Source organism: Crassostrea angulata, chromosome 10 (genome assembly GCF_025612915.1).
Source record: "Crassostrea angulata isolate pt1a10 chromosome 10, ASM2561291v2, whole genome shotgun sequence".
NCBI classification, from domain to species: Eukaryota; Metazoa; Mollusca; class Bivalvia; order Ostreida; family Ostreidae; genus Magallana; species Magallana angulata.
The window spans coordinates 26,375,560-26,401,709 of NC_069120.1; the positions used below are offsets into that span (position 1 = coordinate 26,375,560).

The 26,150-nt window shown below is 32.7% G+C and overlaps 2 protein-coding genes and 3 non-coding genes across 5 annotated transcripts; all 5 read right to left on the bottom strand.

Annotated features, from left to right (window-relative positions):
• Positions 1-2,274: 2,274 nt before the first annotated feature.
• On the bottom strand, positions 2,275-14,502 carry LOC128167656 (phospholipid phosphatase 3-like). The gene is made up of 7 exons (XM_052833496.1): positions 14,367-14,502; positions 13,810-14,109; positions 11,029-11,183; positions 6,793-7,010; positions 6,361-6,481; positions 5,493-5,669; positions 2,275-3,612 (listed from the first exon to the last, which is right to left on the bottom strand). Exons 2-7 carry the CDS (start codon positions 13,907-13,909, stop codon positions 3,367-3,369), a joined length of 1,017 nt encoding a protein of 338 aa, XP_052689456.1. The 5' UTR covers positions 13,910-14,109; positions 14,367-14,502; the 3' UTR covers positions 2,275-3,366.
• On the bottom strand, positions 7,293-7,431 carry LOC128168453 (U4 spliceosomal RNA). The gene has a single exon (XR_008241390.1). It is a non-coding gene; the product is annotated as a U4 spliceosomal RNA (small nuclear RNA).
• On the bottom strand, positions 8,282-8,420 carry LOC128168399 (U4 spliceosomal RNA). Its single transcript, XR_008241340.1, has one exon. It is a non-coding gene; the product is annotated as a U4 spliceosomal RNA (small nuclear RNA).
• On the bottom strand, positions 9,275-9,413 carry LOC128168409 (U4 spliceosomal RNA). The gene has a single exon (XR_008241348.1). It is a non-coding gene; the product is annotated as a U4 spliceosomal RNA (small nuclear RNA).
• A 7,350-nt stretch (positions 14,503-21,852) lies between the features above and the next one.
• LOC128167681 (ficolin-1-like) lies at positions 21,853-25,687 on the bottom strand. The gene is made up of 6 exons (XM_052833536.1): positions 25,320-25,687; positions 24,990-25,071; positions 24,794-24,912; positions 23,669-23,765; positions 23,416-23,580; positions 21,853-22,835 (listed from the first exon to the last, which is right to left on the bottom strand). The coding sequence occupies exons 1-6, from the start codon at positions 25,620-25,622 to the stop codon at positions 22,582-22,584; spliced, it is 1,020 nt and encodes a 339-aa protein (XP_052689496.1). The 5' UTR covers positions 25,623-25,687; the 3' UTR covers positions 21,853-22,581.
• Between the last annotated feature and the right edge of the window lie 463 nt (positions 25,688-26,150).

Here is a 26,150-nt window from a genome sequence, read left to right on the forward strand (position 1 = left end):
TTTAAGTAAACATGTTCTAAGGCGACTGTAAAACATGAAAGCGTCGGCACATGACCCGACCTGACAGCACCCACAGCATTTACAAATGAGAAAGGACAAGATAAGTTTAAATAAACTTTTCTGTTAAAGTTTGCAAAGGGGAAAGGTTTGATGCATTTTAACAGTTGCTTTATGAGGATTGATTTGAAAGTTGCAGAAAAAGTTATGTAACACCTCGAATATTTGTACATTTATCTGTTTTTATTATCTAACATTGACATAATTAGATTAGATAAAACGGCAAGGAATTTCTTGACATTTCTTTAACATGAGTTCCAAATCAAATTTTTCCCCTTAAAAATTTTTAGAATATCAAAAAATAAAATTCGCATATATATCAATCTTTAAACGTTGTATTCCACCCTTTTGAAAGACATACATCAAATAAAATGTGCGAAGCATTTGGGTGTTGCTAACCTTCGGTAAAATGAATACAAATTCCATCTGTGCAAAAGACATAATATTCATTATCTGAATATTCGACCAAAAGTACTGTATCAAATATAGATAACCTGGGTGATAAATTTGGGGGGGAAAATGCGCTAGGTAATCGGAAAAAAAGTTTTCAAATGACCTTGAATCGCAGCTTTTTCTATCTGAATTAACGATAAAGAACACCTCTTCAGCGTACATGAATTCCTCTCAAAAATGCAAAGTCTTCCGAAAGCCACGTTTATGCCGCGCCTTAATTTACAGTTATAAATTTATGAAATTTTAAAATGTTAACATCAATATTTTTTTTTTGCTTTTAATGGGTGTATGGATGAAATGGTTTTACGTTTTGAAAATGCGTCGCAGTTATAATAATTTCTAATGATAAATTGCAAGAATTACATAATTATGTGTACAAAGATATTGCTTAATCTAGCAAATATATCAAAATTCTTTTGAATCATAACACATATTTTTAAATTTCCTCTAATGAATAAAAAATGTCTCGCGCGTTTTCACTTTTTAGACCCTTCACTCTGACATGCTTTTGGAGGTTCATGTACACGATGAAATATCCGATGTGGATCAAACAGACCTCCGGAGAGAAATTAGGCGGAACGAGGAGGTTGTCTGCAGGGTTTTTTTGATTTGTTATGCCTATCAACACCGACTGGAGAAGTTCATGAAAGAATTCTCAGAAAGCACAGTTCTTTAATTGGATTTTAAGTAATCAATCTTTGCATACATTTGATTAAAAAAAGAGATTTATTGTCTAGTCAAATTCTGCAAAGAAAGAATGACACATCATGCGTGGATCGAAATTTTTAAGGCGTGGATTCCGAAAGATAACTGTTGGGGGGGGGGGGGGGGTGGGTCCGGTCCGAGGCATATTTGCGATAAATTGACTAGTTATGAACTGGATTTTTTCAGGGGGTCCGGACCCGGTTCTCCAGCCGTACTCTCTCTCTTCCAAAAAACTCTGTATTGCGTAACAACGTAAACGAACTGGTTAATCTCGTTAATCATGTTTATTGCATACACTTATACACGGTGATTGGGCACTGAGCAGGTAATTAGTTTCGTCTGATGTCGTCGTCTCTGTTTGATCTTTTGGGCCGCCTGCATATCCGCTGCTGAGAGAAAAAGAGGTGATGTGGAAACCTCCTCTGATCGAGTAAGAGCGCAGAATTTCAACAACTGTTGAAGACGTTTTAATTCCCAAAAGCCCGTGTGATTATATAATCTCGGGTTTTCAAGTACTTGATCGAAATTTCTTGATTTTTTTAAATGATTGATACGATAACACCCCCCCCCCCCCAAAAAAAAAAAAATAAAAATCTTCGAACTTCTTTAGAAAGTTGTGAGAAAATGACAAAAATGAAACTATCATTCAAAACATCTGATTTAGATACATGTACATATGTGACTAAATCCTATTTTAAGAATATTCCAAAAATATTTGCAAAAATCACAATTTCTACAACTGAGTGTATATTTTGTGTTTTAAAAACCATCGTTCTCACGACCCGGCCGTTTTTACACGAGTTGTCTCCCTTTCACAATTCTCTCAGATTGTCTGATTGATAAGCGTAACAGGTTCCTCTTTTGATCAGTAACATTTCTATAAACAGGGAAAGTGACATTTACTTGTAGAACCGGAGGCTATTTAATGTTCTAAAGCAGATCAGATGAAAAAAATCAACTCGTAAAATGTCTGAAGAGTTATCTTGATGGGTGGTATCAGATAAGCTAGACTTTTTTCCTTCTTCTCAAATTCGACACAAAAAAAATCATGCAGCAAACTTTTTTCAGAATTTTCAAAATTTATTGTATCCTACATGTAAGTTCCTGAAATGCCATTATATTCCTGGACAAAAACATTTTCTACACAGAACAACATTGATTTCATGAACGTAACTCAAACATAAAAGCATCCTACCAAAAGTAATTCTGGTATCTCGGGGTTAATTTACGATATCCATATTCAATTAATTTCGGATAACATTCCTTTACTAAAAATAAAAAGGGGCCAGGAAAAATTCAAATGACCCACAACTTAAATTAAAGTAGTGATTATTCTTTGGCCTATTATATTGAAACATAAACAGTACAGGTTTATCGTAAAGGTACAAGCATGTCTTTTTGTTTTCTACATATCAATATATTGTATTTTATTGCATGTACAACGTTAAATATACAACATTCAAGTTTATATCACATATCACATGAAATATCATACATTTTTTTTCATTAATGACACCCGTTTCAGACACGACGCAAGCAAATCGTGTGGCTCTTTACAGTATATACTATAGAACGTGTACACTTTATAGTTTTATACACATTAGCATAATAATCTACTTAGATAACAGACATCCGTTTGAAGATCCGTGACAAAGATGTGACAAAGATTTTCGGAAAGATTTTTAGAGAATTTCCACATGGTAAACAGATACGATGACAGTTTCATGTAGATTCATGTAAAATGATGAATGTATGGTGACAACCATTTGCATGCAAATTCTCTGTTGTTCTATAAAAACATCCGCAAATACTGTTGAACGATTTTAACACGAAATGCAAAGAATCTTGCAGTTACCAAAGGACGGATATTGTAAAACTATTTTGTTTACAATAATTGTTTTGTAAGTATCTGATCCATGAAAATCGATTCTGGAACTTGTAAGATAGTACTTGATTTTTTAGAACTGTTCAGTGTTTGTACTCACAATTCCTCATCTCTCTTTCCTGAATAATACAAATTCTAGAAATGCTTATTCTTGAATTTTCTGAATATTCGTACATGGTCTGCAACAAACCTAAAGGAATCTACTGCAAACACCTACAAAGCCTCTGTTTGTATTTTCACAACAAGTCTGTGTGCGCACTCTCGACTCAAACCGGAAGTCCATCTCGACAAATAATTTCATTGGTCAGTGATGGACTTGACGAAGATTTGTTGAAACTGTAGTTGCCATTGCATTCATTTTTTTGACTTGATAGTCGGAGGAACGAAGTTCGGTCATGTTGCAATAAAGGGGTCGGCGTCCGTGGTTCAGAATCTGTATCCTGTTTCCTTAGAAACGGCACAAACAAATTGATCTCACGTGACCTTGCTGCCTTTTCTCCAAGGGTTTTGAACTGTAATAAAACATATTGGTTATTAATACACGAATGGTTGATCTTCTACATACCTAATGTTGATGTTTTGTTCTCTTTGTAAGTACATGCAGTAGATGAAGTAAGCTTGTGTGTTTATAGGTATTATAATGCATGTAGTTTGTAAGTTAACATATTGAATGACTTCGTGATAAAATAAGTTCACTAGCGCACCAAGCATTATAAAAAAACAAATTAAAAGGCAATATTGGCATGTTGACTGTATCCATTTTGATTAAGTTTTGATTAAATATAAAACTGAAATGGAAAGTTCAGACAAAAATTTGTTAACTTGAAATTTTTTTTTCGAAGAATTTGGATAAACTTAAGGCAATAAGTTCCGTCAATTTCTTCACAAGAAACATCATTTCTTTGTTTTTATCATATTAATCAAAGACAGTTTTATTCGCAGTAAAGAAATAGTTTTCACTTCTTCAAAGTACATAAAGAAAAAGAATGTTCGATACTGTATTGTATCGAAATTGGAAAAGGTAGATACTAGTTAATTCGCTAACCATGCAATCTTGATATCTAAAAAATTATTGATTTCGATATTTTTTTTTCAGAACACTAAATAATATTTGAAATTAACTTTTCATGTCCATGAAAGAACTTTAAAGAACTCAAATCCTAAAAGTCAATATGAACCACCGCATCTTTCTCATCCTTTGACACTTTATAGGCAATATGCATTATCGCAAAGCATTTTGAAAACAACCATCTACCATCGTCGAATTTTATCGGAAAACTTCAAAGATAAACCTGGGTCATGATAGATGTTAAATTCAAAGAAAAAAAAAGGTTGAATTCAGCAACCAAAGGTTGATATAGTACCATCAAAGGGTGTTTATTTACGACATAGATTATATACCGACACCTTGGTGAAGGAAGACCCCTTCTGCAAATGATCTTTATCAATCTGAATTCGCTCCAAGACCAAAAATAACTGCCCAAAAAGTTCTGATATATAAAATGAAAACGCGTGAAATTTCATCTTAGCAGACATATTAATTTTCTGCGAAAGAGTATACTTTGATCCATACACACTTTTTTCTCTATCTTTTTTATTTAAAGAGATAAAACATTTTGCTTCGCACGTGGTACTGGCAATCATTTGTAACGTGTTTATATCTCTGTAATTAGATTTCCTCAAACGCTAGAGAACATCTGTAAATCTTCCGAGAAGCATTTGTCTTCATCGCCATTCGTTTTAATCTACAGATGAGGTAAACAAACTTTTTCTATCCGCCATTATGAGGCAGGATTAAAACATAAGATAACTCAGTTAAAATCTATGCGTGCTTACACGGACTTCAAAGATGCCATTTGGAATAATTTAATTAAAGCAATTTAAAAAAAAACGTGTAGTTTTGATATACCTCTTTTGAAAAAAAAAAAAAAACCCAACGAGAGATTAATTTTGTTTCAATGTATATAAAAAACGTGCATCTGGATGTATTTCTAACAAAACATTACAAATTGTATACATCCATTCATTTTTAGTTTATAGGAGAACATGATTAATGATTGTTTTATCCATCTTCCTATTTTTTTTAAAACAAATACCCATATCAACTTTGTCCTTAATCTGACCCTTTTATCAAAAAAGCAACTCAATCTTTGCTTTATTTTGACGCATGTTAAACAAAAAAAAAAAATCGGCTCCCAATAGACAATGATATCGAAAGAATCAGACAGACTTTCCACATCATTAAAAAAGGCAAGAGTCGCTCATTGATAAAAATCAGTCTCTAGATTATCCACCGAAACCATCTGCAAGCCAATCTCGCGTGTAGGGAATAGGGTTAAGAAAAAGTTAGAAGGTTTTTTGTTTATTAAAAAAAACGAAAAAGCGAACTTACCACAAAAAGTCCTACTATGATTCCTAGGATCGATCCTGCTATGACGTCATGAGGATGGTGTTTATGATCCTGGACTCTGGTCACAGAGACTAGGACGGAGAACAAGAACAGGCAAGCTTGCATGAGAGGCTTCAGGGAGCGCGAAAACCAGAACGCACATCGTACCTCAAAGAAAAGCTATACGGAAAAAAGTAAAATAAAATAAATGTTTTTAAAAAATATTAAATCTTAAAAACAAACAAAAATGAGGAGAATCCCTGTCATCGTTGAAATATCTAAAATGAATTGTATTAAAAAATTGATGCTTCGTAATGATTGCATTGAATTACATGTAAATGTAATAAAGTGATTTAAGGACTTTTTAAAGAGTTGTAAGAGAAATTTCATGTATGTATCAAAATATGCTCTAGGAACGAATGTATTGTAATGAATTTTATACATTTGTAGGAAGATCGAACCTAACGAGTTTTTATAACCTTGTATGGAAAAGGACTTCTGGATTAAAAGCTCTTACAGTAAGCGCAGTACATGTAGTACTGTAGAATACAAAGGAAATAACCATTTAACCATCCTTTGTGTTTCATTCTTTAGAAGGTCAAGAACCCTCTTAAGTAATAAATATTTGGGGTCTCTTTGAAATTCACTTTTAACAATCTTATCCACTTATCTGATGAATATTCATGAACGTATTGGGGAATTATCGAATTATATTCACTGTCAAAATGCAATTTGGATCAGGTTTTATTGTTTTATATATGTAGAATGAAATGTTTACAGAAAAATTTAAAATATTTGAATTTCAAATATAAAATGCCCTATAATACAAACGCATTAAAAAAGATGCGCGTCAAAATATGCTTATACTTACTGACAAATACACGGCTATATACATCGAGAATGCTGCGTGCCCCGACGGAAATGACGTCCTACTTCGTCTCAAAATGGAATCGCTGAATTTGGTTTCGGTACACGTATATTGAGATATATACCTATAAAAATAAATCAAATTTTCAATATTTTTGAGGTATGAACAATATAATAAACAAACTACATATTCACTATGTTATGAAAATTATAAAATTAATGAAAGTATCTGATAATTCTTCTAAAAATATTCAATTCATCGATAATTTTTGAAAACAAGTAAAGGCATATAACTTTCAGTTAAACATGTAAAAGCAGCTAAAAGCACTGACCCTCCCAAATTCATGAAGCTTTTTCATTAAATAATAATGACATACATGCACATACATTGTATTTTGATGTATTTTCTAATTAAAATCAACAAAAGTTGGCTTACCCTTGACTACAATTAAATGCCGAAAAGTCCGGCTTGCAGACATCTAAGAAATGTGGACGAAGAGCTCCCACCGAGTATTTCAGAGACTGGACAAATCCCATAGTGATTGCAAACCCAAGCAGGGAGACACAGCAGGACTTGACACAAATCACAAGTTCCCGGGACTTCGCCATCGGTAGTTTGGAGGACATGTACCTGGGAACCTCAACAAAGATCACCTATAAAGAAAAATTAATTTCAGATATTGTTTCATATTAATTTGAAATTGTATATTTCAAGCTTTTCCATATGTTTATTGTATTTCAGATCAACTTCGCAATTAATATTTTAAACGATGCAACGTTTGCCAAAAAAAGTTAATATAACATCAGTCTAAGTTTTGCCTTATTTTTTTTATTTTTTTTTTTTTACAAAAAAATAGCATAGAGAGACTGCTCGGTTTTGCATCAATTTAAACAAGATTTACCTAAATATTATAATCTACTTTTTTTTTATTTCAGCCCCCGTAGGAGCGTTCAAAAATTGCGCTAGCGGCCATGTTTCAGGCCACTGCGCGGGGTATTGGGTATAGTTTTCAACTAGCAATAACCACGCCTCGGATTAACCTCATTGGCTATGGTACCGCCACTGCGCAAAGCTGACATAAGCATGCAATTTGAATCCTTAAGTAATTTGGATTGGAATACCTTTTTGTAGTGTGTAATAATCTACAGGCACTTGTTCGATATTTGTTTCAAAACTTGAAGTACTTTGTTCATCTTCATGAAACACAAGTGGGAACAATTAGAGAACTTGTAAAATAAAGTTTTGCAACTAATTCAACACTTTTTACAAATTAAGAAACAAAACCTAATCAATGCCGAAGTTTAAAAAAGGGAAACAACCGTTGTCGGTTACACGCGGAATTTCATTCGCGGTCAAACTGTTTATCCTCATGCCGTAAAGGCGGCGCTGAAAAAGGCTAAGCTGCAGTTTTCCGTAAAAAAAAACAACAAAAAACCTGCGGCTCTTCTGATTGTATTTCTGGTATAAAACTATCATTATCAAATACAACACCGCTTTTTATTTCTGAAGTATATTTACCATATGACAATGACATTTAGAAATTTCAACAAAGTATTGACATTATGCAAAGCTTATATGATCACTACTAGTATGCTAAATATGGCAAAGTCCGATTTGCCGGAGACTTCACCACAAGTTTGTTACATGAGTATCATACAAATGTTCTTAAATCTAAGCTACTCTGTGATGATTTTGTTGAATTATGCAATTTTTGTGTTCCAATGATTGATTTTTCGATACGTCCAATGTCCATGGTAAATAAGTTTTTATTCTTTTGACTATGTTATTTGTTACTGTAACATTAATCCCTAAACTGAGGAAATAAAAGATGCACGCCTTTTGTTTTAATTAGAAATGGGGAAAGTATTTCATGAAAATACACAGGATTACCTTAACATTATACTCTACTTTTGTTTGATTTCAGCCCCCGTAGGAGCATTCAAAAATTGCGCTAGCGGCCATGTTTCAGGCCACTGCGCGGGGTATTGGGTATAGTTTTCAACTAGCAATAACCACGCCTCGGATCAACCTCATTGGCTATGGTACCGCCACTGCGCAAAGCTAACATGACCATGTAATTTGAATCCTTAAGTAATTTGGATTTGAGTACCTTTTTGTAGTGTGTAATAATTAACCTGCACTTGTTCGGTATTTGTTTCAAAACTTGAAGTACTTTGTTCATCTTCATGAAAAACAAGTGGGGACAACTAGAGAACTTGTGAAATAAAGTTTTGCAACTAATTCAACACTTAACACAAAATAAGAAACAAAACCTAATCAACGCCGAAGTTTAAAAAAGGGAAACAACCGTTGTCGGTTACACGCTGCAGAATTTCATTCGCGGTCAAACTGTTTATCCTCATGCCGTAAAGTTGTCGTTGAAAAAGGCTAAGCTGCAGTTTTCCGTGAAAAAAATACCCTGCGACTCTTCTGATTGTATTTCTGGTATAAAAGTATCATTGTCAAATACAACACCGCTTTTTATTTCTGAAGTATATTTACCATATGACAATGACATTTAGAAATTTAAACAAAGTATTGGCATTATGCAAAGCTTATATAATGACTACTAGTATGCTTAATATGGCAAAGTCCTATTTCATGTATTTGCCGGAGACTTCACCACAAGTTTGTTACATGAGTATCATACGAATGTTCTTAAATCTAAGCTACTCTGTGATGATTTTGTTGAATTATGCAATTTTTGTGTTCCAATGATTGATTTTTCGATACTCCAACGTCCATGGTAAAAACGTTTTTATTTCGTTTGAGTATGTTATCTGTTACTGTAACATTAATCCCTAAACAGAGGAAATAAAAGATGAACGCCTTTTGTTTTAATTAGAAATGGGGAATATATTTCATTAAAATACAAAGGATTATTTTACCATTACACTTTACTTTTGTTTGATTTCAGCCCCCGTAGGAGCATTCAAAAATTGCGCTAGCGGCCATGTTTCAGGCCACTGCGCGGGGTATTGGGTATAGTTTTCAACTAGCAATAACCACGCCAAGGATTAACCTCATTGGCTATGGTACCGCCACTGCGCAAAGCTGACGTAACCATATAATTTGAGTCCTTAAGTAATTTGGATTGGAGTACCTTTTTGTAGTGTGTAATAATCTACGGGCACTTGTTCGATATTTGTTTCTAAACTTGAAGTACTTTGTTCATCTTCATGAAACACAATTGGGTACAACTAGAGTACTTGTAAAACAAGATTTGCAACTAATTCAACACTTAACACAAAATAAGAAACAAAACCTAATCAATGCTGAAGTTTGAAAAAGGGAAACAACCATTATCGGTTACGCGAATTATTCACATCGATACTCTATTTGGAAAGAGCAGTTTGTAAAAATACCATAAGATTTTATATAATAATCTGAATAAACGAAATTAAAATGACCAAAAATGCAAATCAATTCAAGTACTAAACATATTGAAATCGATAATTCGATTGTAAAAACAGACTTTATGGAGCATATCAAATTGTTGAAACCCAGTTTTGATAAGTGGCTGAAAGTACCCTATCTTTGACACTTTTTGTATATATATAATATGACAAAAAATAAGTTTAGATCGATTCTAGTTACAATACACTGTGTTTATGGTTTTTTTTTCATATTGCATTTTTTTTTAGGATTGTGACAAATTCTGAATGTTTCATAAGTCACAATCCCTTCTAACAAATACTAATATAATGTTCTAAAGTCTGTGTATTCTTAAATGTTTTTGGGTTGGGTTTTTTTTGGGCATAATACTTTTTCAATTATTAGCTTAATATAAAACCATTCTAATTCTTCAAACAATGTGATAACGTTGTGTCGTAATGTGTCATTCAAAGCACCGCATCATCAGCTATCCCTAAAAATCTTTATGTAATTTAAATAGACCAAAAATAAATTTCATCTGCATTGTGTTATTTTTTCTCAAATATATATTAAATCTAACAATTATTGTTTTACTTTTTGATATTGTGTAGTATTGCATGAAACCTGTAAATAATATAGTATTATATTAAAATCGGTACATCTGGTTTGTTCTCTGAACAATTACAAAAAAGTAGTTAATGTTTGACCTTTTACCTTGATAATTAATACAATTCTCGTGTTGGGTGGTCAAAAGCTAAAAACTCTTTTCTGCCAAATCTTCAAAATCTTTACGTTCGTCGACAGGTGCAATATACAACTAAGCATTTTCCGATCATAAATCTATTTTTCTTTATTCAAGCCATCGATTCATTTCTTCAAAAACGAAAGATAATATTCACACGGTTAGAACAGAAGGTATGTTTTCTACTTTATCTTTTGACTTGCTCATTGATAAGAGAACTATGCAATTCTTTAGAGACCTCCAGCATGAAAACCTTTTACTTAAGATCGATTTGCTTTTCCATTTTTTTTTTGGTAAAAACCCAGAAGCTGGCATAATTGGCTCCCAATAGAAGCATATCGTTTCCGAAAATGTAAGTGTTTGAAGCATTATCCTTAATGTTGAGGTTTTTAAAACGTGCAAATAGCTGTATTGCAGAGGGTTTTGCGCGGAAGTGCAAGAGTGGAATTAAGTGTGACAAAAATTCAACTTCTGATAAAAATCTTTCAAAAACGTTTAAATACTTCTACGTCAATATCTTCAAGAGGCTTGACGTGCTGTTTAGGCTCACTCACCAAAATAAACGCCATCGTGAACCCGACACCCATGAGCACTGCGTCGGAAATGGTGTCCTCAACATACGGGTATTTAATGGAGTTGTCGTCACAGAAAAAACCGCGCCGGAAAGGTGGAATTCCTCCATTGTATGAAACAATTACAGGGACTCCCACTGAAATGGAATGAAACGTCATATAACATTTCGAGTTATTCGAATTTATGATCACAAATAGAGTTTAATAATCCAGTACATCCCTAACTGACTGTGTCGCTCTTGTTTAAATGATTGTCAATACGAAGTATTTCTTGGCATTAATAATGAATCTTGATATACATGTATGTATAATCCTTTACATCCAGAGCATTAATTTTATAAGATTTGTATTTTTTAAAGATATTTTCATGAAAATTGCTTAAAAGTAAGAGAAAAAAAATTTTCAGAAAGAGTTTTAATTTTTACATTATTATGAATAAACCACTGTTGTAAATAGAATATATAGAGCGCAGTTAAAAACGGCGCATAATATGTTTGTGAAACAGAGCGACTAACGTGTAGCTAATTTGGTAAAAACCAAAAGAGGTCAAATATCAGCCGATGTCCCGCGCCCTGTATGATAGAAAGCACACAAACAAAAATCATATTTCGTAATTCAAATGAAGCATGCGCGCTTCCGAGTGCTTATTGAGGTTATGAACTTGAAAATACATAATTTAATATGTGCATGAATTGCCAAAAATCGCTGGCATGGTTATCAGTTTAAAAGATAACAATGTATTACGTTGTTAATTATCGGAGTCGGAAGTTAGATGAGTTTTTTTTTTCTTTTAGACCCATGGGGCGTTCGTTGAAGACTATATCTTAAAGTTGATTTAATCTCGTTAATACTTCATCTTTTGCTTACAAGATATTTTTTCTTGTTTAAATAAAAAAATCACAATTAAAATTCAGTTGTTTCAACTTTGCAAAACTTTTCTAATGAATATATAAGAACTCTTAAAAGCTAAATCCGAGTTTTCGAGATCTTCATATTATATTTGAAAAAATGTTAAGATAATTCAAAACCTTAACTTTCTAACAAAAAATCATGCAAGCATTCTCAGCAAGTAATTTGTGTTTAAAAACGCGCATATTCGGTTCTGTGTTAATTGTATACAATTGACGAGAGTGCACATGTTATGATGACACAAACTATTAACATTGTTATTAATTTTGGCCGACGTGAACCGTTAACTGAACATAGGGCAGAATATGACGAGAACAGGTGGGCATTAGTCGTTGTGCCAAAACACCAAAAATACATTACTTATGTAGTGTATATATTTAAGAGAGAGAGAGAGAGAGAGAGAGAGAGAGAGAGAGAGAGAGAGAGAGAGAGAGAGATTTCCCTATTTCTTTATACGTAATACACAATTTTCGCATACTCTTTTCTCTATTTATTTTTTTTAATTAATACAATATTTTACGTTGCCGTTCCGTTCTAAACAAAACCAGATGAAAAATATTTTGGGGGGTTTGTTTATAAACGTAGAAAATAATAATCCATACCGTGACAGATGTTTTTGATTGAACCACTTACAGAATAATGGAAGTAAAGAATACAGTGTTCGTTTTAATTGATTTATTTTTCTGCTCATTTTTATCTTTCGCAAACTGAAATTTTAAAATTGATACAAGCATACATAATCTGATGTCATGAGTAGGAATTATACAATGAAAAGTACAATGACCTAAAGGATGTGGACACAGCTAGAGCATGTAGTTAGAATGTACCATGGCGCATGGCAGCTTCAAGTTGGTCAATTGTTCTTTTATGAGTGCGTACATATATGTAGGATGATTCATGTACTTATAATAAGTACTGTATGTACAGTACTTGTAATGTTTACATTACTACTTAGGAACCGTTAGTCCTTTATGTTACATTTCCTGAATATATACCAGAATATTTTAAAATCCCGTCGCCTAAATTGTTCGCAATACAGTGGCTATGCGCCTATCAAACGATTTGTAAAACGAATATATTTGATATTGATTTATAATGCGAGTCAAAATTAAAATCATTTGTCTTTCTTTTCGATGCCGTTTCAGCTGTGTGTGCCAATTCAAGAACAACAAAGACAGAAAATCCGCTTGTACGAATGTTTATGACGACCCACGTGCGCCCAATGCATTCATTAACATGAAACCTTTTGGCCTCTGAAGTTTTTTGTTTTGTCAGTTAGTGAGTAATAGATAGAAAGGATGAAGTTGTGGACGCGTAACAATTGCCGAGCCTATTCATTGTTATATTTATATCTATATTAACAAAAATATCCTCGTGAATAATATGAAAAACGAATGCATTCAAGGATGTTAAAACGTAATCTTTTCCGTTTTGCTTACATTATTCAACAATGTTCAACCTTTTATCATTTATAACTGCATGATAGCGATAAACAATCATTGGGTTATAAAAAAAGGTCAATAAAAATTTGATGGGGAGAGTTCTCTCTCGCTCTCTCCCACTTGTAATTGCAGGTCATAGGATGATATTTCATGAAATTATCTACCAGCTGCAATTTTATCTCTCTTCATATTTTATTCATTTTGTAATATCAAACGATTGTCTACATGTATATTCGCTTAGCTTCAACAAATGCATCATATGATGTATGTACATATGTATAAATTAAAAGCATTCAGATAAACGCCATTAAACATAACATTGATCCCTTTTCAGTAGAAGTCAAGAATAATTTCGTAAACAAATTAATATTAAAAACAATATTAGAATAAATTAATGAATAAATATAATTACCTGCTAATAGTAAAATAAAATCCACAAAAATTTGAATGAACAGATTTCGTCCCCTATTTTCCTCTCTGCAGGGATTGCCGTCTTCTGCTCCTCTCGTCATTTTAATTTTTGCTTAATTTTTAATTTTTTAGATGGCGAGTTTCGTCAGTCAGTTGTCGTCTGCCGAATGTTACGGTCTTCCATGTTTGATGAAGGGGAAACACTTTATATATGAACAACAACACTCCACTGCGGATTGTCTTCCGGTTTTTTTTCACTGACGTCGGGGGTCAATTTCCACGAGGGCAACTCAAGCTCCGCCTGCGAGACGAAACTTAAAAAATAAACACAAGTCTACGAAAACATCAACTCATTGAAATAATTATTATATTTACATAAGAGGCGTAAGCGGCCCAGTGATTTAATCATTATAACACTTGCGCTAGATAAGAACTTGATAAATTAGTTGGCGATGGGTCCCGGTTTTTTTTATAACAATCTAATCAAACATTAAAGACACCTGTACAATACGGTAACCTGTGTATGCATGTTAATATCGGGGTTTTTTTTTGGCTTACCTGTGGTGAAAACCTGAAGGCGAGCTTTCTTGATAATAATGATAATAATTCTATCCGCTGACCAGATAACCTTGGTCCTTTGCCAAGACACTCTGATAGAACGGAGCTCTAAGAAAAATACTCTCCAGATTTTTATCTACAAGAAGAGTATGTTACATTAGCATTAACATCCCACTAAGAAGTTTTCAATGGTTGGACCAGGGTATTGAAGAAACATCTTAAATTGAAGATTTCTGGCCGTTGAATTTACTTTGGTAATTAAATTCTCCAAGTGGGAATCTATGAGCTTTTACTAAACTGAATAATATATTAAAAACACATGAACGATATGAGCTACAGCTGTCTTTGTCTGTACTTGTGATTGCTAGAAATTCAATAAGACTTAGAAACCCATTGTGTACGTGTTAATCAAGTGGTAATTAGAGAACCATTTTAAAATTAGTGTCTCCCTTCAGGATATGTGTTTTTATTCTTAGTTCAAAAGCCTTTCACTGTCTACACCTACCTTTTTTCAGGTCCTAAAAGAAGCCATTCCCTATACGACATAACATTGAATTGCTCCTGTATTGTTCTGTGATATTGAATAAAGACCGAATTTCTCAACTGAGGACAATTGATTAGGTCTTATCGCATTCCTGTGCACTTGATTTGTCTTCGCATGCAAAGAGGTCCGTAGCCATATGTATTTTTTTTTTTAGATTAAAATCAAAATACGCGTTTTAAATAAAATGTTTACCTAAGATAGATTACGATATCTGCACGAATGGAGAGATAAAGAGAGAAAGATAAAAAGAAAGATAGAAATGCAGTTGAGTTACATGCCACTACATGTGTAGTATCATCTTGTTGGTATAATAGCCATGCAATGATGAGGAAAAAGATAGTTAAATTTTACATGTACATTAGGATCCCAGTTGGTGCCGTCTTCACCAGTCATAGGAAAAAAGCATCAATTAATATGTTAATAAAAGTCTGTTTTCCCTCTATGGAAATGAGTAATTGTTCTAAAGGCAATAAGTGGAATGACAGAAACTGGAATAAATTACAGTAACTTGTATCTGAAAATTTAAATGAGCTGTTCAGAGGACCCGTCTAAATAAACACGAGATTTACGGCTAAATGAAGAGAAGTACATATACTGTAGTACTGTAGTAGGTCAAAAACTAAGTCGACAGGACATAGCGCAGCACACACCAAGTGCTACATGTACTAGAGGAAATAAACCACACCAACTGTAAAAAAAAAATTAATCAGGAAACACAGAGAGACAGGGAGGCTATCGGAGTAAGTTAATTAATTACATGGTCAATTTCAACTGTTGAACAGATGAAGTTCGGTGTCCTACTTACCTGTAGTAATTGGATACAGATACATAAGGCATATAGACAACGTAAGGTACTTTCATATATATGGATTCAGAAAAACAAACTTTATAGAGTAAGTAAAGGTTAGATCAACTATCGAAACGTTTTGATAATTTAGAGTGCAATTATGAGAGAGAGAGAGAGAGAGAGAGAGAGAGAGAGAGAGAGAGAGAGAGAGAGCAATGCCTTTCCTATTTGATGACTGGGCAACTAGTCTTCTGAGATTTGTATAGCAGATGAATGGAACAGATTTGCACACCTACTCGTAAAACAGAAAGCCCTGAGATTAGAGCAAACAGTTGATGATGCTGCATTAGGGTTTAGTTGTTTATTTAATGATAACCTATAACGAAAGCGCTATGGTGAGAATTAACACATTTATTGTGTCAGAAAGAGGAACAACACCGATAGTAACTGTTATAAAGACTGACTCGCTATTCCATTACAACTTTTATTCGCATGATAAAACAGATACAGAAGATATATATAGTTTAAACTCGATCATGTAAAATAAACATTCAGTTCCTATACGACGTTTATTCTGACCATAGATACCATCACTGAATCAGAGTAACGTATGTCACACATAGTTCAATTTGTGAAAGATATTTGGCTAGCTGTTTTTAAGAGGGCTGGATGGTCAAGACCAATTTTTAGACTTTATTGATCTCCTTAAATGAAGAGCTCTGCATTAAGTTATTTGTTGACCACCCAGCCTCCTTAGGGGATTGCTGTACGAAAATCATTGGATTGGCTCTGATTTTGGTTACACTCTGTAAATTATCGACCCATCAAACTGACAGCCCCAAGTACGTTCAGTGGGAGTGTTGAGGACCAATAAAACAAAGCCGTTTCATATTAATAACAATTGACCTCGATTTGAAAGACGCCGTCGTGTTTACCTGCAATAAATTACTTATAATCACCTGAAAGCGAAGATGAAATTTAATGATAAAAACAAAATAAAACAGAGCTCTTCAATAATTTGTAACATTATCTAAAAGCCAAAAAAAAATCGTTTATTTTCATATTAACCGGAAGTACAAACAGGATTTAAAACACCTACGTGTCAAAGTTGTAAATTTTACCTACACGATGTGGTTTCTATGTAATTGTAATATCATTTTCATTGATAATTTGTAGTTACTCAGGTATGGAATTGAGTGCAGTTGTGAAATCTGACAGCCAAACAAGGAATAGGGCAACAAAGGTGTGTTATTTGTTCTATATTGGGGTTTAAACATTGAAAAATGACATCACAGAGGGAATGGTACAGTTTGTACGCAAAAACAGAAACCCTTGGTTCATCTTAGTCAAAAATATAAAATATCATACCTCTCTGATGCGATGTGACGCTTAAAAAAATGTCAACGTACTTTCTTGATGCATATATCTTTTATATACAGAAAGTTTACAGATAAGAATATGAAATTTTGGCATTTTGCATCTCGTTTTTGCCTGCGAAATTAAGGCAACTAAATATGTGAATTTGTCATTGAATGTAAACAAAGGAAGTGCTTAATATCGAAACAGATAAACATTTAATTGACTTGGATATCGTTATGCATAAAATATTACTTACTTCTTTACGTAAACACATATTCTTTTTAACACATAGAAGAATATTTTTTCTGATACTTTATAGTTTTGCATAATTATATTGCGACAGAAATTATGTCATTTTATTTCAGTTTGATGCCTAAGTACATTAACTGAAAAGAAATTGTTATTTGAAATAAGCAATTTTATATCCATTTTTCGGCGGTATGTGTCTTGGAAAGTAATTTCAAGCGCAACATATATTGGACGGGCCATTGCAACTCGAGACCGACTTCTATCAATTACGAGGTGGAATTCTATCAGCGCATTGATGAAACTAATATTCATGAAAGGATATCTTTAAAAATCTGTCAAGATGTGAACTGAATGAGGGTAACCTTTTTTCTTCCTCCCAAATCCTGGGCGGCCGGCAGCGTCAAAAAATCAGACTGTGATCTTTGGGGTCCAGGACTGATTGATTTAGACCGGCTTTCAGTAATTAAGTGATCACATCAGTGCCAACACTGACACTCAAAGAGGACCCGATGTCAAAGTAATTTTCTCCTTTTATACACAATTGGAATTTCGTGGAGCACACGGATTTTGAAAGACTAAGTATGATTGGGTATAGTTCACAAGTTTATTCTCTACACTAAAAACTAAAAACGGAGATATAATTTTTCACAAACTATGATGAATTTAAGATTATCTTTTATTAAAAAATCAGTGTTAATTGGGTGGATGTAAAACTACAAGATTAAGAATACTATAGTATCATGAAATGTTGGATGTTTTACAGCAACTTTTCACAGAGAAATAGACATAAAAATAATATGGTGGAATATTCATAGAATGTAAACATTTAAAAAAAGATAATAAAAAAGAGAAATAAAACTTCAACTCAGATAAATTCAACAATTTTGATCCTGGCATATCATATATGACGTACAAGTAGATTACACAAATTACACATATGAACAGAGTTCAAAATTATGTGGAGTTTGAATGTAACACATAATGACAAATGACAAAAAGGATGGTAACAGTAAACGTAGAAACATAGGACAGTATGTCTTTATAAATTAGCTCTAATTCTTTAGAAATAACTGCTTTTAAAATTTCCTGGTTAAAATGTCTGTAATAGTTTTACTTGTTAAAGGTGCAACGTGTATACTCGAATAGCACTGATCACAAACGTCTAGTTAAATCTATTGGTTCGCTTCTGCAACTGAGAAAATTATTCCTGGAATGATGTTTTTTGCACTCGTACACATGGACTCTTTGTTTGTTCGATCAAGTTTATTCTTTCTATGTCTACACAATTAGAAAAGTTATTTCTCTCAAAGTGAAACTGCACTCTATGTTCAATCCTTGGTGGTATCTCTCTAAATCCTCCATTCATCAATGTACTAAGCTGACCTATCATCAGGCGGTTAAACCGTTACGTGCTCCTGGCATTATATTTGTTGAATGGGTATGATACGACAATTAGTTGTCTCAAAAAGAAAACATTAATAGAGTTACTAGATTATGACGCAACTAACTGCATCGTTATCTTATAAGATAACTTATCCCAGATAAAAGCCAACTGATATAATTTGTGGTTCTTTTGCTTGAGTGCAAGGCTCTCCGTTCGCGTGCTTCGATAAAGATTCCCTGACGTCATGTCAATTTATTTTTTTAATGATTTGTTGCTTTACTCGATTCATTGAAAAATATCAAACGACGAGCAATTTAAATGGTTTTATGGATTATTAGTGATAAAACTTTCTAATATATCGGTACTTTATTGAGCAGAGCATTCCGTGAGGAAAGATGCAAGTGATGCAGCGAGAACAACTTTGAATATTTTAAGAAAACGTGGATATTGACATATATCGATATATACATGTATATAAAGAAATTCTCATATAATTTCAATTCAAAGAAATATATTTGTAAAGTGATTTTAGAATTTGAAAGAATTGTGCAAGAATATAATTGGATTTTTTTTTAGGTTGCAGTAATTTATTTTTATTTTGGTTTTTCGTGTTATGATTTAAAAAAACCCCACTGGTTTTGCAGTTTTGTTTATTCGTAATGGTCATTGAAAATTTATTTTAATGTTGGTGGAAGATTGAAAAAAATGATTGAAAGTCTAGATGAGAGAAATACAAAACTGAATTAAGATAATCAATGCAAGACATACTGTAATCCGTAATTTGGTTAAAGAATTCCAGTCATTAAGCTGAGAGAAAAAACAAGAAAGCCCTGAATACACCATTACGTAATAAATAATCAATGTTGTTACCCCCCCCCCCCCAAACCCCCCCCCCCCCCCCCCAAAAAAAAACACCCAAAAAACAAAAACCAAACAAAACCCAGTAAATATGTGTATAAAAGAACACCTTTTCTCATGGATTTACCTAAATACCTCCAGAATTCTGTCTCCATTTAGATAAACTTAACGGTGCATAGACATAGCAAAGGTGGCGAACGGCTTGGGAATAGTTGAATACATTTAGTCACGTGGTTCAAATTTGGTTTTATTTGATTGTGATTTGTGACTATCTTATCTGATCAAAATCCATATTTCGGTACAACATCGTTCTAATAATTTCATAGAAAGTTTTGAAATTATTTAAATTACAGAAGTTAAATGTTGGTTGAAGATAGATAACTCTCTTTGCAGAGAAAATTACATAGAAAAAAATGATTCTGGTTCAATTATCACTCGCCGAGACAAAGTCGGGGTTAAGGTTTTTAGCGCAGGTTAACGTTTTTTAAGCAGGTGCCCTTTGATGGCCATATCCAAGCTATCATAGATTCTATCTTTAAAAAAAACTTGGATGGAGGATGTATCTTGTGATACTGATACACTCGATAGACTTGGAACTGAATCTGAGCCATAGATTTCGGAGGCTGGACGAGTTTGAGGTTTAATTTGAAGCCGATCACTTTTTAAAGTAAATGTAAATACGTATTTACACTTGCATGATTGATTTAACTATGTAAATGAATCACAAAGAGGTCTTCATTATCAAGATGCATACTAGGCAGGTTTAAGATTTTAGAACAACTCAAATTTTTTTTTGTTAGAGCGTTGAAACTGGTTAATTAATAAAGTTACTAGTCCTGTTCATACCTGATCAGTCTTGCCCATATAACAAAGCTTTTGATGTGTAAAATAGAGATAACGTGAGATACAGAAATTGATTCCGATTTTTGTAGTAGTTTAAAGCAGGTTTGAACAAGATATCTGTGAGATAATGCTCACTAGTAATACCCCGCGCTGATGTGAATATGCAAAATAAACAAAGTCAACATTTAACAGGAAATTGAAAGATTGGTACAAAAATAGATCCCAACGTATGGAATGCCTAGACAAAGAGTGTGTTAAAATTTTAAGCATCTGCAATAAATAGTTGCTGAGAAATATTGTATTGCATGATATGATAAAAATCATATCATAGGTACAACATCACATAACACAATATACCTTTATATGATACAATACGATATTGTAAAAGAGAATATCATATCTTTAATATCATATCATATGATACCATATCGCACTGTATCATGATACAATATCGTATTGTATCAATTAATAGTATATCATATTGTATAATATGAAACAATAACATATACGATGCATTACGATATGACACGATAGAATATTGTTTTATACTGAAGATGAAGTTTAACAATGAATTTCATATAGTTGTGGTGGTCTTATAATAGGTGACGCCTCTTCTCGGTAAGCTTCATAATATGTTAACTGTTATGATAAACTCAAAGCTGTACATAACAAAGATGTTACACCTTGGCTCGAAAAATTAAAACCCGATGTGTATGAGCAATTAGATGACCATGCAAAATTAGATATTTATGATCCTAATGACGGCTGACTGTCTGTTATGTTTCCAATTGAATTTTTGAAACCCGTTATAAAACAATGCATTAAAATTAATTTAAAATTAATAATTTGATATCAATTTATCCCGTGCTAATTTGGTTCTTTTTTAAAAAACCAAATAACAATGTACTTTAACAAACATGCATTGTAATTAGAAAATCCATTTTCCAACACTTACTGTGAACAGAACAATTTTGCTTTGTTAAAAAAATGCGCTTCCGTTTCCAGTACGTAAATGTCAATACCCGTTCTCTTATTTTTATTGAATCGCAGAAATAATCCCATGTAACGCTAACGGAAACAATTTTTTTTATTAAATCGTCTACAAATGAAAATCTAAAATACTGCAAACACTTTTATAAATTCATATTTGCAAAAAACAAAATTCACTCTTATCATAAGGATTCTGAATTGAAAATACAATTTTTATCTTAAATAAAAGTTTGTATAGAGTACTTCAGGTTTGGACCGATTGGTGCTTAATAGTTTTGCAATGAATGCTTTTATCTTTCATAATTAAAGCGAAATTAATGTAAATCCTATATACAACGAATTTCTTAAAAAGAAAGTCTTAAAAAGAAAAACATCATTTTTAAAATGCATATTCATTATTAATCAGAACAAATAAAGCAATGAACAGTATTGCAAGAAATTATTGACGATCAACATTAAAAAATACAAGTATTTACACTGTTCTGAAACGTACATTATAATAAATAGGGCATATTTAATTAAGTTAATGAACTTATTGCTAAAAAGGCATGGTCGGGTAAATAAATTTTCAAGATGAAAAAAAATGATGAAAGTTGGAAAATGCTAAGAAAGTGAACAAATGAATCTACTGTCAAATTATCGTGACATCGATTACATATACAAAAATATTCCTAAAAACTTTGGCGGGATAACATGAATTCTACACGGAAAAATTACCATGTAAAATATATCAATATAGATAAGAACAAGTCACAAGACATGTATTATTTAAGGAATATAAAGGTTGAAACGATAAATCGATGAAAGGTGTCCTTGGTGGTGCAATTCAGTTACCAAACATGATAATGGATATGCTTTTCACGCAAACAGTATAATCCATTATATTTTTTCAACGCATTAATTTTAATTTTTCATGTTAATGAATATTGCTTTTGTATTTAAGATGTCAAGTTGAAAAGAAGATACAAGAAGTCTTTAAGACAGAAATTGTTAAAAGAAAAAAACATACAATGTAGAAACTTCCAAGACATTCGTTTGAAATGAATTAATATTAAAGAATAAATACAACTTGCTTTGACTAAATTTTTCTCAAATCGATATGCACGTTATCTTTTTTAGATTTATTTCAGTTTGAATTAGATGTATAACTTTCATTCCAATATGCTTAATTAGTTTATTGTTCGGGACTTTGAAACTAAAATTAGTACTGGTGTTTAATTTTCCTTCTCACCATCATCTGAGCTCTAACTAAAGAATGAGCATAGCCACGCCAGTGGTACCAAATGATACCACGTGCAGAATCAATTCCATATTGACCATTCAGGTTACTGAAGTGACAGCCTCTGTGCCACCACGCGCCCTTGAAGGAAACAGCACAATTTGACCCATCTTTTTCATCGTTGTCTCTGTCGTAGGTAGTGAACTTCATTCCGTTTTGATGGTCAAGACTGTCACCTGTTAATTAGAGAAATTTAAAAGACAGATATCTTTGTGATCACTGACAAGACGTATAGAGTACATCATTTCTTGAGAGGGTTCAAAATTGATTAAAACAGTCATTGCTACATATAAATAGTATGTATCAAAACAATTATATGAAGGATTTTGTTATTATTGCAATGACTTTTAACTCATCATACAAGTAAAAGACAAAAATCATTGTCTAGGTCATAATTTCAATTGTTCGTGTCGAAAGCCATATATATATATATATATATATATATATATATATATATATATATATATATATATATATATATATATATATATATATATATAAGAGAGAGAGAGAGAGAGAGAAAGAGAGAGAGAGAGGATTCAGCTAGTGAAACCTTTGCACTTTAGCCCAAAATTTTATACAGCAGGCACGTAGCATTGAACATTTTTCTTAAACTTACATTTAAAAAAGCAAATTAACATGGACTCCCCCATCTACTTTTGGGAGCTTAAAAATTGAAGTGAAAGGAAGGAAATTAATTCTGAAATAGAAGTTAAAGCTACAACCCCCCCCCCCCCCCGGGAGTTTTCTACATACTTGCGTTTCCGTAGAATCCCGATACATTTAATATAAAGGATGTGGAGGGTCCTCCAATCATAAAGTCCGTGTAGGCGGCATACGCCCATTCTCCAGCCTGATCCTCCAAGTCAACTCTAAGCTCGTAATCTCCAGATTTTACAATTTCGTGAAGATAGTAATTTCCTTTAAGATTATGAATGTCATCTATGAATGAATGGCAAATGATATTTAATGATTGTCATCGATTGTTGATTAAAAGTTGTTTTGTTACCCATATAGAAATTGTTGGCTAGATCTCCAAACCCATTCTCGTATTCAGTCCATCCCCTGTAGAAATTTGTATTCATATCTACACGGCGCTGGAAAACCTGAAGTTAAAATTTTAGTCAGTATTGTTGTGTGTATGTTAAGACAAGGTTGTACTACGGTATTAGAATTTTGATTTAGATCTTTAGCAGTACATTTATAAAACCGACGAAGTCAGAGGGGCCCCGCTGAGAACTGTACATTAAATGAATAAATTATTGCCTATTATGCATACATCTAATTCCTTTTTGTTTCATTTTTTTATCGGAAAAATTTCTAAATCTGTAACTATATTAAGAGTAGAAAAACAAAGTACAAGGTCTGAAAAAGAACATCTTGTCCATCCCCATAAGCCCGGACAATGCATCTACATTTTTTCAAAGTGCGTTGATTTTTTTTTTGGAAGTGTTTCATTTTTTTTTACGTGTGATGCCGCCGCACAGCTCACTTGATATATTTGTATCGTGTGGCTATGATACTTTCAGTTATTTCTACTTTTAACTAAGAAGTGAATTTTGTTAAGTTCCTTTAAATTGCAACTGTTTGCAATGTTATTATTCGTTTACGGTTGATTTAAATTTTTATATGACATTCATTATACATACTACCAGACAGACAAATTGATATAATACTTAAAATACTTAAAGGTGTTTACCTTTTCTTTTTAAATAATATGTATACAATTTCAAATATACGACACCGAAAACTATCCTAATTAAAAATTAACCGTTGGCACACAAACAGATGGGCGACAAATGAACATGCACTGAGTGATTCCTATAGGGGTCTTGCATATTTTTTTTTGGGGGGGGGGGCTATAATAACGAACTGTTTTGAGTTTGTATGAAAAGGGACTACTGTAAATTCCTAATTAAACGCGAGAAATTAATATCCGCGTAAAATCGCGAGAAGCCCGTCTCGCGAATTTTAATATCTCGCTTTTAATTTTCAAACATATGTAAACTACATGAAACTATGATAAAATTTTGACATTCGCGATTTAATGTTCTCGCGATTTGATGGAAAACCTATGAATCGCGGAATTAAGTGCTCGCGTAAAATAAGGAATCTACTATTTGTATGTACTTACTATCCAACCCCCGTTGTCTATTTCCATCTCGCACCACATCTCCTTTACTACGCTGTTTGGAAATGTTTTATGAAATTTGTACGAAGGCGTATTCCTGTCAACCAAAGTTCCACTACAATCTAAACAAATAGATATATACTTTTAGAAATTACCGGAGAATACAATGCGTAAAATATAAAAATTGTCATTAATATACCATATTTGTGGTTGCAGCGTTCATCTCCCATATTGGTTGGGCATCGGCAGGGAGAAGTGTATTCAATATCACACGTTTGTTTCTTCAGGAGATCAAATTAATTCAAATATGATTAAAACATGAATGCATAAAATTCTCAAGTGCATTAAAATATTTTTTTTTTACAAATAATAATATATTAAAAGCTATTTATTAAAATAACAACTCTTTGAGAAATTTTAAATTTCTATGCATTGATTTTAAAGAATGAAATATATTTTCAAATACTTGTTATTCAAGTTTCTGGCGTCTAGAATAAGAAAAATATTTATGAAGAATAAATTAATTTACCAATTCATAACGTCTGCATGCTCCATTATCAACACCAGGAGGGTTGGGTACGTTGTTGTCATAGAAGAAACATGATGTCGAACTACCATTCTTACATATGTCGAAAAAATAACATTTGTCTTCTTGTAAACACTGGGATGAACATTCACTCCTCGATTCATTATTACTTTGATCGTTTACAAAGGACGTTTCTGGACTGTTTATATAACCAATAAATTTAAAAAAGCCATGAAACTGTTCCTGTCCAAAGACCGTCACAAGAAAGAGACAAAACAAAAAAGAGGTCCGAACTGCGGCATTCATAACCAAGAATTAAGATACGTCTTTCATCTCAGTGCACCAATGTTTAATGTTTTTTCTATGTGTGTTCATTTTGTTAATCAATTTCTCGTGAGGCAACCATTTGCTTCATGACTCCTTCGGGAATTGATAAATAATTCATCTTCAAAAAGGTATTACTATTAAAAAAGGAAAAATGATTATTTCTAAACGTACTACATTTGGCTGTGTATTTTATTTAGCGCTTAAGTGGAATGCGGCCCTCCGCTAAATTAAATACATCGCTAAATGCCATACATCTATGTATAAGAATAGTCACATTCAGGAATACGCTAATTCAAATACACGCCAACTTGTTCGAAAAACTAATTTCCACCAAATATCGTACACGCCAAATATAATACGTTTACAGTATTTACTCATAAAACTAACATACAGAAATTCTTTTTTAACTGCTGTTGATAAATTTTAAAAAAACCAACAGTATTATGCAATTTAAGATACAGCTCTATTTTCTATAGTATTGCCACCTTGAAGTTGTGAGAAGGCCAA

Bases quoted from the DNA above. Each gene is read 5' to 3' on its own strand.
- LOC128167656 (XM_052833496.1), bottom strand. From the start codon at position 13,909: ATGACGAGAGGAGCAGAAGACGGCAATCCCTGCAGAGAGGAAAATAGG. The intron at 11,184-13,809 runs GTAATTATATTT...ATTCCATTTCAG, and splicing joins TTTTATTTTACTATTAGCAG to TGGGAGTCCCTGTAATTGTT. The intron at 7,011-11,028 runs GTGAGTGAGCCT...TTTTCTTTATAG, and splicing joins TCACGATGGCGTTTATTTTG to GTGATCTTTGTTGAGGTTCC.
- LOC128167681 (XM_052833536.1), bottom strand. From the start codon at position 25,622: ATGAATGCCGCAGTTCGGACCTCTTTTTTGTTTTGTCTCTTTCTTGTG. The intron at 24,913-24,989 runs GTATATTAATGA...CTATTTGTTTAG, and splicing joins ACGCTGCAACCACAAATATG to ATTGTAGTGGAACTTTGGTT. The intron at 23,581-23,668 runs GTAACAAAACAA...ATAATCTTAAAG, and splicing joins AGCCAACAATTTCTATATGG to GAAATTACTATCTTCACGAA.